The sequence below is a fragment of the Crassostrea angulata genome, chromosome 5 (assembly GCF_025612915.1).
Source record: "Crassostrea angulata isolate pt1a10 chromosome 5, ASM2561291v2, whole genome shotgun sequence".
Lineage (NCBI taxonomy): Eukaryota > Metazoa > Mollusca > Bivalvia > Ostreida > Ostreidae > Magallana > Magallana angulata.
Window position 1 is genome coordinate 8,655,072 of NC_069115.1, and position 17,483 is coordinate 8,672,554.

The 17,483-nt window shown below is 31.8% G+C and overlaps 2 protein-coding genes across 2 annotated transcripts; both read left to right on the plus strand.

Moving 5' to 3' along the window:
- The first annotated feature begins 937 nt into the window (after nucleotides 1-937).
- Nucleotides 938-4,799, plus strand: LOC128183404 (proline-rich transmembrane protein 1-like). The gene is made up of 4 exons (XM_052852386.1): nucleotides 938-1,092; nucleotides 2,593-2,765; nucleotides 3,247-3,375; nucleotides 4,191-4,799. The coding sequence occupies exons 1-4, from the start codon at nucleotides 1,068-1,070 to the stop codon at nucleotides 4,341-4,343; spliced, it is 480 nt and encodes a 159-aa protein (XP_052708346.1). The 5' UTR covers nucleotides 938-1,067; the 3' UTR covers nucleotides 4,344-4,799.
- A 4,891-nt stretch (nucleotides 4,800-9,690) lies between these two features.
- Nucleotides 9,691-16,235, plus strand: LOC128184674 (uncharacterized). Its single transcript, XM_052854244.1, has 4 exons — nucleotides 9,691-9,835; nucleotides 11,693-11,859; nucleotides 12,171-12,299; nucleotides 14,959-16,235. Exons 1-4 carry the CDS (start codon nucleotides 9,811-9,813, stop codon nucleotides 15,091-15,093), a joined length of 456 nt encoding a protein of 151 aa, XP_052710204.1. The 5' UTR covers nucleotides 9,691-9,810; the 3' UTR covers nucleotides 15,094-16,235.
- The last annotated feature ends 1,248 nt before the right edge of the window (nucleotides 16,236-17,483 follow it).

The window sequence follows — 17,483 nt, forward strand, 5'->3', positions numbered from 1 at the left end:
CATTATTTAGTGCATTGCTTTATTTTTCACCGTTGAATAGAAAAATTAGTGATTCTGCCGGGTAATGAAGATGAATTTCAATAGTTAAATCATTTAGAAAATAGGCGGTTATTTACTTGCTATTTCAGAGGAGTGGGCTTAAGGTATAATTTATTATTGTGCAAGTTGTGCATAATCAATCAACTTTATCAACGTTTTCCGTACAGAAGCTTGAACAAGTTGCTGTATTGGCCACGCAAAGATTGTACAATTAATTTTATGTCGTTACAATTAATGGGCGGCGAGTTAAAGGCCAAAGTTTCTCCTTACTACAGTGAAGAATGTGATCAAATTCGTCGGTTATGCACATGACAGCTGTCATACTACACTCAAATATCTTAAACACCTACCTTTATCCTAATAAAACTTCACAGTTTGGCAGGGTTTATAAAAAAAGTCTGATATAAAGCATTGTTGTTTATAAATTGTTGCATCCTGCGTAGTGCATATAAAATAAAACAAACGGACAAGAGCTTTGATCTTATCAACATATAGTGGGGAAGCTGCCTTTACATTTAGAAGCATTGCTTCGATCAAAACTATATAACATATTTTACAAATTGTAAATGTAAAAATTTACTATGATATCATTCTTAGATATATGCATATTTCTTTAAAAAAATATACATAACTAAAAAATTCATTAGAAAGAGACAAAAACCAATAAGATATTTTTTTTTCATTTAAAAATAAAAATATCGATATGAAACGTTAATTATAAAATCAACAACATTCAAAGATAAAAAGCATCTAATATGTCTAATTTTGTGATGGCAAATGCATTTGAATTGTATAACATTTTTTTATTGTTTTTTTAAAGTATTTTCGTAGATTCCCATCAGGCAAAAATATAAATTTAAATAAAATCAAATATCCTGTATTACTGAACTAGTAAAATATATGTGTTTCGAGATGACAGGAAGTTCATTGTTAAAATTCCACCGTGCGAAGTAAATAGACATTTAAATCTCATGATTGAGATATGTCCTTGAACTCAGACAGAAGAAAAAGACACCAAGCTTAACAACATGTCGTCTAATAAAGGACTGGGAGGTAAGTTATTCTCGAATATTCTTTTTAATTGTACCACAATTGCAATTAGAGTGTAAGATAATATTCTTTATTTTCTTGGAAATATTGTACTTCATATATATCTATATGTGCTATATTTATTTTAAAATGTTATGACTTAACACAGTTCCGGTGTAAACATTCCTCATATTCCCAAAGCATTGACTAATTCAAGTTAATTTTATAAATAGACCGTATAGTTTCATGTTTCGTAAAAGCTCATATATCACTTTAGAGAGAGAGAGAGAGAGAGAGAGAGAGAGAGAGAGAGAGAGAGAGAGAGAGAGAGAGAGAGAGAGAGAGAGAGCCACAACTACGCATTTAGTAGACATCCGATATTCAAACAGAGCAAAAGGTATAACGAGAAAGGAAGCTGTTACTGGAATGAGGGCTGTGGTGTTAAGATATGATATACGGTTTTTTTTTACCTTCTCATTCACCATAGTAGATTTGGTAGACAAACTAAACATTAAAATAAGCAAGTACCTTAGTACCTAAATTGTAAACTTAATGACCATAATATTAGGACTTCAGGTTATGTAAAGTGAATATTTTTTATCTATAACACTGTGTCGGATATTTATACCAGTGCCAATGTGACATTTTTGCACCCGTCTAAGCTGCATGTATGGAAAAATTCAAATATGCCATATAATTGACCATCGCTCAAAAAGTTAATAACCGTCTTTGTTATTAATGAATCGTTATTGAAACTTAGATTTTGTAACATTATTTGACATCTCTGTTTTCGAAGGAAAAATAAACAATTTTAATTTCTAAACTTTTTGTTCGTAATGGGTGAACAAAAGTAGGGTGTTAGTAGGTAATGCTTTTTTAATATCAAGTATTTTTCTGTGTTTTCCCTTTACATTCATACTTGTAGAAGCTACACACTTCTGTTGTACTGAGACTTACACATTTAATTATCAATCGGATTGAGTTTTTATTCAAATGAAACTCAATACATATTGGAGTAGTTACAATGTATGTTAAATAAAAGCATTCCTGTGTTATAGTGATACATATACAATTTAGATCTAGAGAGACCTTAGGCATTCCTTCTTACATTACTAAAATTATCGATCATGCCTTAACACAGAATCTTACCAATTTATAAAAAAGTTACCTAATATTATAAAAAAAAACGTGCAATGAAAATTAAGAATATTTATTGGTTCATCGATTTTTGAAACATGATTTTCGGCATTGTAAGTAATTGCAAGTGTAGATGCAAATTAATACAATGTCACATATCGTTTTTGTATCAATAAACCTATTACCTATTAGTTTATTTCACAAAGTGCAGTTAATAAAATGCTTTGCTTCAATTCAATTTTTGTGTGGAACATGCAGAAATTCTTATCCAATGTATATATATATATATATATATATATATATATATATATATATATATTTATATATATATATATATATATATATATATATATATATATATATATATATAATCTGTTATTTCCTTAGAGCCTCCTTCTTACAATGAAGCAACAAACTGTGACCAGTTAAAGCTTACTTACGAGAACCAGAATAATCGCTATCCTGGAGATAATCAATATCCTTCGCCAAGTGGCCGTCCATATCCAGTCAACCAACACCAACCACAATGCCCTCCTCAGCATCAAGTGATGCTACCTTTGGTACAGTTAATTCTGCTAAATATATACATTTTTTCTTAGTGACACTTAATACTTTTTTCTGTTAATTTAATGGATTTTTTAACAAGATCAATAAATGGTATGTTCAAGAATTGTTTGTCCAATTGTCTGTTAACCATTTTATAGATAAATCATAAAAACTTACAAATGTGAGTTCTGATTACATATTTTGAGTAATGATTATATATTTCTACCAATTAATGGCTGTAGAATTGGCAAAGAAAAAAAATTAAAAAAATGAAAGTAATACCTTTTAAGAAGCTTAACAAATTTAAAGCACATGTACAATGAAAGTGAAAGCTGAAGTAATTAGTTTTATTTCTTGCACTTTTAGGTGAAATCACACTGACTTTATACTTCACACTTGCTGTTTCATTTGGTGACAGACTTCCGCAAACAATTAAATTTTATTTCACCTTCATAAAGTAATACATTTATTGAATTAATTTTACCTTCTGTACAGGTTACACAGCCTGGAGCTATGGTTATCAACCGAGCCCCTGTAGCTCAGAACTGGATGGTTCCGGCCGTCCTTGCTTGTCTGTGTTGTTTTTGGCCGACGGGGATATGTGCCATTCTTGTAGCTAGCAATGTAAATATCAAACAGTTTTCGTACTTTTTTGTACATTTAGTGACACATATTCGAAATATGAAATCATATTTTTTTGCTATTAAAAGTTATGACACCATACAACCTTTTTATTCAGAAACTCCTGCTTGCAGATAAACTGTCCTCAGTGTATAACATCGATGTAATCGGTACTCTTCTGATACAAAAAATCAGATACTCGGACATGGAACTTTTACCAATGTTTTAATTTTACTTAAAGGGTTCTGAAATCTATTCATACCGAAAGATTTAATGCTTCATTTTAGCAGTTATTGCCACCAAATGTATTTGAATTTTGACAAAAATACCGCTTAATTGATTACCTAATTCATTTGTTGTCACCCTTTTCCCGTTTTCGACAAAGGGCACAAGGTCAGCAGATGACCCTCACTCATGCATGGCACCGATTTTAAGAAGTCCGAGTTTGCTCTGCTCCCGTTCTGTACTTTTCCTTTGGAAGTTTTATTTAAAACGCTGTTTGATATCACTGCATGTTCTTTCAATCTTTTTCATCACATGACATTCGTCATTAGGACTTAAATTAGAAGCGTCAATCTTTTTTAAAGAATAATCAAATTCTTTGCCATGAGAGGGAGCACATGGCCTATATTATAGTTCATATTGTACAGTTTTACTTTATGACCTTAACTTTCTAGGATAAAGGGTGACAGACGCTGTTCAAGCAACAGTGAGTTACACTGCAATGATGAGAAAAAGGTTTCGTCTACTTCTTAAAATGTCAATTCCAATTTCGGCAGACTTTTGTATATCATCTTCTTCGGATTGTTTTTCAATAGGCTAACCAAGCAGCAGCAAATGGTGATGTAATAGAAGCGGAAAGGCAGTCAAGAAAAGCGCGCTCCTATGTGACCGTTTCCTTTGTAATAGGAATTATTTTGATTATTTTAGGAGTTGTATACCGTGTTGCTCTTTATTTAACATTGTATTAAGAAAAAAAAAATCCAAACGGAAATTATCATTTGGTAACCAACATATGCACTTCTTGTACTTATTGTAGAATTGAAAGGCTAAAGAGGCGCTTTTCTTTATGATATAAGCATTTTAACGAGAAACTGTACTTTTTATGTTGCTTTGGAGGGCCAGTTTCTTTAAGGGGTCTTAATAGTTTAAGAAATATTCAATATCTGATTTTAAGTTTTATTTTTGACATTTTTGGTTATTTATATGTAAAGAAAAAAGCAAGTTGTTTAGATTTAAAATCTGAATATTTATATAGAATTTTTTCATAATATATCGTTTTAACGAGCTCTTTATCTGAAGAAGATTAAAAGAGTCAATATAAAATGACCACAACAACCAAACACTCGTAAAAAGTAATAACACTTTTAGTTTCCATTATGAATTTTTCTACAGGATTATATCAAACATTTTTTTAATAAAATTGTTTATGTTCTTTTATTAAGAATATGAAATATGAGGACAATTATTACATACGCATATATTGTGTACAGTTGATATAATTGATGAATTAATTTTAAAAACAGCTTTGTGTGTATCAGTTACATCTGAACTTATATTGAAATAATGTATAAATCATGTTTAATCATTGTTTGTTTTATGACTTTCTTTTGTTATATGGATATTCTCCCGAAATACATGTAAATGAGTTAAAACGACAATTATTCCTATTGTCACAATACAACGATGCAGAAGAAAATCATTTAATCAGATTACTGTGGAATTTATAGTTCCGATAAATCTACCGTGGCTCCGCCCACCTTAGTTACTGTTGCGAAGTGTCACATTATGGCGACACCGGACACAACATCTAATGTTGCGACCGATAGTTAAAAGTCGATCCCTAACGATACCTACCCAACTCTTAAAAAATATCTGGCAAAGTTTTACAAAATGATTTGAATTAGTTCACCAAGGTTACATTTATTATATTAAGGTTTTGTCTCAGATGTCCCCGCACAAGCTGTAGCAGGATAATGGAGGTCGATAAGAAAGAATCAATCCCCGCAACAACTTAGCTTAGAGATACAGAATGATTCTATTTTTGAATCCCATTGCTCCTGTAAGGTCTGGAATGTGTTCATGTGTCACACACATTTTCGTACGTTAATAAAATATCATGCTACTGCGGTTGTGAGGATGTAAACGTTGGTGACCCAATTTTTTGTAGACCTGTAGCTAAAGATTTTCATCGAAAGAATTGTTTGATAACTATTTGAGATTTTTTGAATGTTAATCTGATTCCACATACATACAAACATATAATTGTTAGATTTCTGGTTTAAGCATATCCTTTAAAGTAGTGTGAATTTAACAGTTATCCATTGCAAAGAAGATGATGGCTAAACTAATAATGTTTTCAAAACGCATCGCTTTCTTATTGTTGTTGTTCTTAATTTTTTAAAGATAAAATTCTGATTTCTAATTTTCTACATTATGCAAATACTATAGTGCTTGCACTTCATTATTTACTTGTATGAAGCTTTTGCTATTTAAATTTGAGACACTGTTACAAAACTGCATGTCAGCTACAGCTTTATTGGTCAATTTTCCCATATTATTGGCCTTGTAAAAAGTCTGCTGGGATTTAAACTTCACAATTTTTCAAATGTACCAGAAAAAAGAGTTGTACAAGCATTCCCCAGCAGTGGCATGTCCCTAGGGGATCAAAGATCTACCCTGTCCCCATCAATCAATTAGTTGTAGCCAGGCCAACTGAATTCAGAAAAAGGAAACCAGTGACATGCCAGATTGACTTAAATGAAGAGTATGTTATAATAAAACCCCAGAATAAAATCTTTCCCCAAATTTACATGCTTGAATATATATAATATAAGCAATTCCTTTAAATCAAAAATATCAACTAAATAATCAGTCTTTATAATTATATCAATAAAACAAAAAATTATAAGACAATGTTTGAATCATTCTTATGTGATATTAAATTTTTTTCTTAATTAAATTCTTTATTTTAATATTAGTCTTCCCAAAGTGTCCAAAAGTGATATAATGCAGTTGAGTGCTTTAAAAGGAACATCTCTGGAGTACACATCAGGAAATCACCCACTTGTTCACATCCCTCTTAGTGATGTGCCGATAGGCTCAATATTATCATATCAGGTACATGGTAACATAAAAAAATTCCTTGATATATGTTTTTAATATTGAGTAGTGATTACACAATTTATCCAATGAAAAATATTATACATAAATTTTTAAATGATTTGGATCACAACCAATATTTTCTACTCAGAATAAATAAAACTATTTTCTATGTTTATTGTCTATTACACACACATCCTAAAATAAAGTCAAGTGGCAACAAACAGACCAAATCCTGCTTATATTTTTCAATAACGATGTAGGAATGTGCATAGTAAGCATTTTGTAAGTTTTAACTTTTGCAATCAATCTTTCAATATGCTCACGATGCTTCGCAATCTTTTCAGTAAGTATGTTATCTGAAACTGACATCTGAGATGTTTATGAAGCTATCGGTGGAATATTCAACAGCAAATTTAATTTACTTCATTCTTCCCTAATAGTAAACCCTTTATCAGCCACAATACAATCACTATCTTGTATGTAGCCCTGTAACTTGAGGGTTCCTAGAACATAAATTATAGACTGTTCACAAATTTGTTTATCTCAAATACACCCCGTAAACATTTCTGAGGAAATATCGTAGAACCATTTAGGTAACATACAATCAATGCATTTAAAGCAGTACAAGATTGGTAATCATTTTAAAGCTGCTTTGCAAACAAAGCGCACATGGTGCTTGTGTTCTACATCCAGTTCCATTTATAATTACTAGACTTTGACCCGTGCACGCACGGGTTGACATTGCATATCGGACATTTACGAAATAAGTATATCGACACACCTTATTATTGACACTTACATAACAAAGCTATAAGCCTACATTAATGCTATCAATTTCACTACACTTTCTTAGTTTAAATAATCTACATGTAACTGTATCTCGGGAAAGGCCCTCAGCACAGTTAGAATGCCTCCCTTATACCCGTAATGTGGCAGAAAATTACAGAATCGCTCTGGAACGATTTTGGAGAAAGTTAATGAAGTTGCCTTGAAAATAACAATCAAATTCATCACAACAAACTTTTCTGAGAGTGCAAATAAATGTACCTTTCAACTTAAGATTTTAATTCATAGAAGAGAAGAATTCAACACCCGTATTTTCTTGTAAAACCGGGTCCGTTGAACATTATTCATTTTTACGACAAAACATATTCTATCTTCATTCTCCTAATAAATATAATGCAACTTTTTTGCATGTAATCAAATATTTTTTGTCATCACGAAGACAAAAGTAAGTACTTAGTTGAAATGTATATTTGTTATTTTATACTTTCTCTCATAAGTATAAAATTAATATACATGAACAGAATATATATAGCCAAAGTCCAGTGAATATTAACCCGTATTTATATTATCATTTCGGAGTTTATTTTTTTTGTGGAAACATAAACTAAAACTCCCGTTACAATCGCAGCTTCTCGGGAGTTTCCGGCAAGCTCGGAAAAACTCATCGAATGTATTACTTCGGCGTCCAGCACAACCCCTCTTTTTATAAAACTTGATATAAATACAACATATTTTACGATCTGTTGAGATGTAAGCTAGACTTCATTAAAGTAAATGATATACCCTAAAATATAACACAGAAGCGACTTATAAGGCTGTCTAGCCGATACTTATTTTAATGGGAAGCGACTTCATTTTGTATAAAATTCTAACATCCGGTAATGTAAATACATTCGAGGTGTTTTTCCGAGCCTGTCGGAGAGGCCCAAAAAGTTGCGATTGATCCCGTTAGCGTGAATGTATTGCGCAAGCGCAAGATTGTAAAATCCAAAAAGCCAGGTGGTTTCCAGGAATTTTTGAGGAATTTTTGTTGATTATTAATTAGCGAAGCTTAACCGAGAAATAATAAAAACAAATTGGTAATCTTCAAGTACCAATGATGTTGAAAACATATGCAACAAAAGACAGTATTCTTCCGATTTCACGGTATTAAAGACCAAAACTTCGAGTCTATTATTTTAATATAGTAGTATAGATAAGTGTAGTAGGGTAATCATGTTTAAAATCCTTTGGCATTAATTATGAATTAAATTTAATTATCAAGTAATTAATTATTAAATTAATAATTTAATAATTACAATGGCCCACTTTAAAGTACATCAATAAAATTCAAATATTGAATAAATTCCAGATGACCGTAGTGATAATTTAAACCTAATGGAAAAATCTTTCAGAACAACATAATGTCTCGATCTACATAAACTAAAATTAATCCGTCTTAAAGTGACAATTTTTAATATCTTTTCGGCCCTTTTCATAATTTATTGAGGATCCAATAGGTACCAAAAAAGCCAAAAGACCAGCAAATCTAATGTTTGCAATTGCTGTGTAATATTTGAACACATTTTTTTCATTTTTCCCTCTCTTCCTAGAACTTCATTAACTCTAAATGATGACTTTTGATCTTCAGATGTTTTTGAATTTTTAGCTTTTCTATATTTGCTTTCAGTTTCCTGATTGTGTCTTCGCTCTGCTTTTAACTCAGCTTCAAAGGTGTCCACTTATAAAACTTCTAATACTGTAGAATCATCTGATTTCATGGTGGCTCAATTTTCGTTAAATTCGTTGGTATCTCTCATCCACAAATTAGCATCCTCTACGAATATATAAAATTGAGATAAAAAGTCATATTTCCCTTTGTAGGTGTTATAGAATACACGAAATTACGTCCATTTTAACCTGTACAATTAAAGCAATCCACGAACATTGGCCCCAACGAATTTTAATGATTCCACAGTATATCTCATATCATTTGCAGAGCCATTCTCTGTTTACCACATAATATTCATGTAAAAGAAATCATAACTAAAATGGTGAATCTGTTGACCATCTAGCCTCGTGGAAGTTTTTTTTATAGGAGGTTTGCACAAATACACGAACATTCACCGACATTTCTCTCATTTTCAAATCGTTTTTATTTCGGTTGAATAAGATGTATTAAAAAAAACTGATTTTAGTTTTACATTTTTTTTTCTTATTCATTTATTTACTATAATTATTATTTTTGCTTTGCAATTTGTTAAATACGTGCTTTTGTTAACTTGAAACTTTCACCAAGATTTCTCTCATTTTCATTTCCTGATGTAGATTTGAATTTAACAGAAAAGAAAAATAATGGAAAAAGAGATTTAATACACTGTTTTTTTTTTAAAGCAAGCCTATATAAATATTCACTGCCCCTCCTACTTACTCACGCTCAATTATAAGTGTTAATAAACCGTTACCAGGAAGTTTTCTGTCGTACCTCTTTCTGTGCTCAGTCAATATTAATTTAGAACTCCTGAACGAGGGTTTGGAATCCCTGACCTCCTCATCGAGCAAAAAAGGATGTCTTATGAAAAAATGTCCGAACGTAAGTTTTATCAATTTTTTTTTTTTAACTTTTAGCAAAGATTTAATAGAACTCAATTAAACAAATATACTTCATATAGCTTTATTTGTGCTTTGAATTATCATTAAATAATCTCAATTGTATATTAATTGCTTAACAAAATGTAAATGTAAAACTTTGAACTTCTATTTCTTAAACCTCAAATGATATATATGTTTGAGTTAGTATAAGACAGTTTTAGTTACTGTGGAATAACTGTTGTTCGGCCGGGATCAATGTTTGTGACTTTCACGGGTAACCTTGTCCACGAATTTATATCCCCAGAATCGTATATATATGTACAACCATTTGTTTAATATTAATCAAAATTATTCCGAACTTGCTACCAACCAAAATACGTCTCAATGAACCAGGGAAATTTGGCTACCCACGACCATTGACTCATAAGAGTAAAACTGAATCCATAGTAAATAGCGTCCCATGTATAACATTATAGACGTCGTCACGCAGGTGACTTGTTATACGTGTGTCTGTGTTCGTCCGTCGTCGCTATGTTAACATGTTCAGCTTGTTCTCTGAAATGTCAAAGGTTATCTACACCACATTCTAAATGTATCACACACGTATAGGAATAAAGGTGCATAAAATGTAAACTTCATTAAAAATTTACCCCGGGGGGACCATAACATGTGTTAACCTACGCAATTTCAAGCTGTTTTAAAAACTCTTCAACATAAGATTGAACAGACAAACTAAGCACAAAATAATGATAAACAAGGAAGTCTATGCTACAATGTACAACTGAATAAATAAAAATCAAACAATGCACTTCATTGAAGAAAAAGACATTTTCCTTAGTCTTGAATACGCATTTTCCAATGGTATTAATTGTTGAAGGCGGAAGGGGGGGGGGGGTGACGCGTTAGATAGTTATTGATCAATAAGTTAAAGGTGTGATTAACTGTTTGACATCTAAGAGGTAATCTAAAAACATGGTTAGAATAAACATGTAGGCTTCTTGTCATTAAATTCGTGACTTTTAGGTCATAGTTATTGTGTTTGACCGGGCAGATTGTGGTGGATAAGGTGGTAGTTGTCGGGTAGAAGGGGGCTCCTTATGGTTATTGGGTAATGAACTTAATACAGTAACTTTATAAATAATTTTGCGTTTTAATGGAAATATAGCAATCAAAATCACTGACAGATAAGAATGATAAAAGAGGGTCGAATGCATGTTTAGGATGAGCAGAAATGTCTAACCAAATTGTGAAAGTCATAACCTTTTGGTTAGTGGATGAAGTTTCTGGTTTTTGGCTGTACTGATAATCTTTAATTTGTTATTTACATTTTCCCACACATAATGCGTTTGAATGGAATCGAGTGAAGCATTTAATTTTAATGAACATATCTACTTATTTGCAAAACATTTCCTCTTTCGGTTAAATATGATATATAATAACATATAATATTGTATTTACCATTTTACGCCTTCTAAACAGGATTGTGTCATGGTACGTTAACCGATAAAGCCCTTTGTCGACTTGTTGTATTTACTTTTACACGTCGTAACAAATTAATAAGATAAACGCACGGTAACTGGTTTATTCGTGGATTTGGTTTTCGAAAAATTGAGTATTTAGATGCAAATTATAAATTATATATATTACATATATATATACATTATAAATGCAAGTAACATAACAAATAAGACGTTCACAGACAGTAAAAAAATCGTTATATTTTTTGCTAAAATTTGATACTTTGTGCACGCGACATTGCCAAAACACACAACATTATACAATACTGCTATTTAATGTTGTAAAAAAAATCATTTTTTTATTTTCAATGTATCATAAATTATCCTTCATATTGCCATAGCGTCTCCTGCAAATTGTCAAGCAGAAGACCAAAATGACCAGTCAACGTTTACCTACGGGAACCAGTATAATCAGAATCCTATTGGTAACCAGTATCCATCGCCAGGTTGCGCTCAATATCCAGGCAACCAATTCACGAACCAATCGCAATATAATGTTCCAGGCCAGGTATCGAAATCAGTGGTAAAATTAATAAACTATGAGTATTTTATGCGTTGTTTTCATTTGGGCTGCAAAAAGAGGTCAACAAACACAATTGAAAACTGAATATTTAAATGAAAATATATAAATTTGACAACAGAAATGGCAAAAAAGATGAGATGATATTACTCAACAATAAGGCTGTCATGGGTATTAGAAAGCGTTTTAGTGGCGTTTTAATGCAATTGCTTTTTAATATGGAAATAGTTTTACGCATATTTGAGTAACTGCAATATCTGTTCACTAGTATATTGATTTGTTTAACATCCTTTGTACAGATTATACAGCCTGGAGCTATTGTTTACAACCGAGCCCCTGTAACTCAGGACTGGATAGTTCCAGCTGTTCTCTCTTGTCTGTTTTGTTGCTGGCCGTTAGGGTTAAAGGCTATACTGGCCGCTAGTAAGGTAAACATCTCATTGTGTCCATACTTTATTGTACATATCAGGAAGTTATTTTCATTCAACATATGAATTTAATCACAATTTTTATAATTTGTTTTGTAATTTATGTACCATGAAATCTTATAAGGAAGCGTTTGGTTTTCTTTTCTTCTTGGCTTACGTAAACCTTTGGGATAATATTTCATTTCCAGCTATTACTTTGTTAATAAAAGGTGCATCGACTTGCTAATAACCAAGTTTCTTTGTGACTAGTTACTGTTCATAGGCATATCAGTAACATACTCTGAAAACGTCCGGTTATAGACGAAATTGAAAGAAAATATTTAAAAACCTAAAATGTGATTGTTACACATGTTCAAAACAGTTTCATTATGTGGGTGGCGTGAACTTCATCTTCTTTTCAAGTATGAGTTTATTAAAAAAATAATCTGATGTAATCCTCAAGGCTAAAGATACCAATATGTTCTGAATTTCCAAGCATGGTTATGTGTGCAAAATATATTATATTTGCACAACATGATTTCCAACCTTCTGTGTACTATATTTCAAATATTTGTAACTTTTTAAGTAATCGTATGTTGTGTATCTATCGCCTGTCACACCTGGCCGTACGTGCTTCTACGGGTGGTCTACTGTCGGATTTTAATAAAAATCGTGCGAGACACGCAAGTGCATCTTATGATTGTGGAAGGACGTACGCTTCCCTTAAGCACACACGGTGGCTGTTGGACATGCACAACAATCACCACGGTTTCCTTGCCAGATCTGAAAACGTACGTTGCACTTGTGCTTTACTTAAGGAACCCGTAAAATAACCGTACGATTTGACTTGCAGGAATGACGTAAGGGGATCTCACTTGTCCCTTGCGTTAAACGTACGTTAACTGCAATTCGCCTGTGCTTACCATCAACATATTTAAATGAAACGTACAGTACACGTACATTGTACGTCATATTTACGTCATGCGTACACCAACTGCTCGTGGTACGTGCGAATCGTCCATAAACAAGATAGAAATAAAAAAATGTTTACTAAAAAAATCCGGATAAGGTTAAGAGAATTGACATTTTTACCATACATCAAAATCCAATCAAAGCTTCTATTAATCCCCCTCAAAAAACAAAAGCCAAACAAACAAATACGTTCTTTTTTTGAGAAAACTGAAAAAAGTGGAAGGTCTTAGAAGAAAAGTAGGACAAGAATGAACTTGATATTGAAGTAGATTGAAGAGAAAAGGCAAAAGATTTCCCAATCACTTCAACTTGCAAGCATGCTAATAAGAAAGAATCATATACATTTTCGGAGTGAGGAGAAGACAAATAATATCAACACACAGAACGATATTCTTAAATAGAACCATCTTCACAAAACTCCAACACATCCTACTTGAGGAAGTTATTATTATGCCATTATGCTAGTAGTTTTCGTAAGCATGATAATTTTGTTTGTTAACAGATACTTTCTCCGTTTTAAAAATATTGAATATCATCTCTTATGACCATTTAAACTTTTTAAAATTTGTTTTCATAATTATATTAAAATCTGAATACCAAAAATTATTTATAGGCTTTGATTTTTAAAAGGATTGAAGTGTAAATGGTGTCACTCCTTTAATATTAACATTTGTAAAAGCAAAGTACACTAATTCGTTGTGGATTTTTACTTTCAATTAAAAGCTTCGTCAAAGTTTTTTTTTTATAAGATATTGTAAAGTTCGAAATATAATTAACAAAAATGCAACAGCATTCAAAGATATAACATTGGCGAGAAAAATTATCATTTGATAATAAATTCGCTGAAATTAGATTTTTGCACAGAAATTCTTCAATATTTAAGTTTTTTTTTTCTTTTGTGGTAGTAGAAACGAAAGATGAATTATGTGTTCAAAACACTCTTTATATGTGTCGTCTAGGCTAGCTAGTCTATTCATGAAAGCAACAATTACAGAATAATAGTCTTCTTTTTCTTCGAGTTCTTTGGACGTTTCAATATTCACTTGCTTACGGTAGATTTATTTCAGTAAATGTCTAAAGGAAAAGAAGTTCTTTATTTAATGTTAAAACTAATAATTGTCAGCGCAGCTTTCGTGAGGCACAGAAAGACGTCGGTGCAATTTACGTGCAAGTGACGGTACTATAACGTGAATGTTATTACTGTCGTTCGCAAGGCAAACGCACGTTTGTTGCACGATTATCGTAAGACACAAGTACGGTTCCTGCGGTCATCGCACGTTGCAAGTGATAGCTCGTCTTCAAAAAGAAAACAGAGTCTAGTGAAATTAATAGCATTATTGTAGGCTTAAACTTATGTAAATGTCAACAATACGTGTGTCGATGTATCTATTTCGTAAATGTCGAATACTGTATCATATGCAACGTCAACCCGCAATATATTATCATATATAAAGAAAATGTATACTCCTGCGAATTGAGAACAAGGCATAGACAATTCACAGCAAAGTATGCAATCGACCCAAGAACAAAAAAATTAAGAAAAATGTTAAACATCATTCAGAATTGTTACAGAATCTTCTAAAGTTCAAACTAAACTACATGTATATGATTTTAAAAACAAGTTACGTCTATTCCTTATATAACGCGCTATTTTATCAAACTTTTATATTCTATATTCTTTCTGCTGAATTGTTTTCATTTTTAACAGGCTAATAATGCAGCAGCAATTGGAGATGTAATGGAAGCGGAAAGACAATCCAACGACGCGCGCACGTATGTGATTGCTTCCGTGATATCAGGAGTCATTATATTTACTCTCCTTATTGTGTTCAGTCTGCACTAAGGAACAAATCATGCTCATAAATGACTGAATAATATACTGTGTATGGCTCTTGAATTGAACAGGTCGATGAAGCGATTTGCTTAATAACTTAAACACAAAGACCCTCAAAACATTACGTCTGTGTTCCATAGATGCTTGAAATGATGAGTTTCCTTTACCCATCAGATCTGCCCTAAAATGTTTAAATTGTAAACTAACTTTTATTCGTGACGACTTTATTTCGCGATTTATTTCCAACTAACTGGTTCTCGACGACTAATGTTCGCGACCAAGCCTTATCCAGACCAGGTTTGTAATAACAACCATACGACAACGACTGGTTCGCGCCGAGAAATATTTGCGACAATGAGGCCCTCGCAAACCTCGTGAAAATTTTCCGCACGCGAATAAAAGCTTGTTTACAGAAAGTATCCTCGCCTATACATTATTTATAAGTTAAGAAAAACTTCCCTTTTAGAAGTAAAGTTTGCATAGTTCCTATACCTTAATTGAGAAATCTCCATCTAAAGGGAAAGGCAGCAACCATCAAACCCTCTTAAAAAAATAACCCTGATGTCTATGATGACAATTGTTTGCAACTGTTTCATATACAAAATGTGAAAACACTCATATTTATTGTGTACAGACAAACAGATAGCTAATAATGTGTACAGCGTTGTGTTAAACATTTACTTTTATATTAATGCATATGTACTAATAAGGAAGTGATGCAAAAATAATGATTAAGTATTCTTTCTCTGCTTTATATTATTAATTTTTCCTAAAATAAAAGTAAAACAGAACATAAATTCATCTTGAAACTGCTGACGTGCATAGAAAGTTAAGAAGATAGCGATACTTCGTAAATTTGCAGTGCCCGTTCATTTTACAAACTTGTTCTATTCCATCTTATCTTAATTATGTCGTATCTTGCGTGTATGCTGTTCTATTGTGCGTTAATCCTATCCTATCGTGCAAGAATCATATCCTTTCGTTTATCTTGTTAAAATAACGTTGAGGTTCTGTATATGTACACATTCGATATGCTGTTACATTGAAATACATGTTCAAAAGGTAAAATGTAATCTGATTATCATTCTGAAAGAGTGTATATAAAATACATGTCCTTTTATTCTAAATACAAATAAACCAAACCAAACATTTTTGTTATTTCTTTTGTTTCTCTGTTTTTTCTGAACGCCTTCAGGAACAACACGGAGACAAGCATTTAATCATTTCATTTAAACTTTCCACTAAAAACAAAATATTATTCCTGCATTTAATTTAGTTCAAGCTTATTACAAATCGTTGTCCGCCATAATTTTTTCTCTTCGTTCCTATCTGTACAACTCCGTAGCAAGCCAAAGACATTAAAACAGTATTTCCCTGTACAGATCACAATCATAAAAAGATGTAAATCTCTCATCTCCATGTAACATGATCGCATTTAAGTCATCCAATTTTATGCACGCATATCAAACTAGGAACAAAATAATATTAAGTATACATTTCTACACAATTTAAAGCTGAACACCGCAAATAGGCACATGTATCTCGTATATAAACCCTTCGATTCCATTACACCCGATTGCACACATGAAACTCATGGCCGACGTGTAGTTTTCTTTCCGTCGTCTTTGAATTTTTATGCATTTAATTCATATTTTATGTTATTATATTTTTATGTTAAATACTGAAATCTGATTAGTTCAGACGCAGTTTATATTCCGTTCTATTACCAATAGCAACACACTTGGCAACGGGTAAAACAACGAATTGTTACATGCGCGTAATTTATGCGCGTTTGCCGTAGATTTAACGTCATTCCTTATAAAAGTTGTAATGTTTTCTTTAAAATTAAGACATATTCAGTATAATAAAATAAATAATGCCTGATTATGAGGATAACAGTTGAAATTGACACCCCTCGAAAACCATTTTTTGATTTCATTGATTTGAATATTAACTGAGGTCGTAATGATCTGTAACATTTTCCATACACCAGTAGTGGGCAAGTGGACTGCTGAATAGGTTGTAAACACGTAATGGTCGGTTTATAAGAAGTAACTGCATATATAAACTCGCGAATAGTGAGAAAATAAAAAAGGGCGTTTGAAGAAAGAAAAACCCTCAGCAATTTTAAAGAAATTTTAAAAATCTTAAAATTTTATTGCGTCTAAATTAATTTTATTTTACATAAATGTTTATACAATGTATCATATTGAATGAGCTATTAAAATACTTACTAAATGTATTTAACGATAAAAGAAAGAATGAATGTTAAAAACTGTCAATGTTCTTCTATTAAAAAAAAGTTTTCAATTCACATTGTTTTACAAAAACTACTTGTCGTTGTTTTAAGAATAAATTCTGGCATTCCGTAAAAAAAGTAACAAAACGGAAAAAACTGC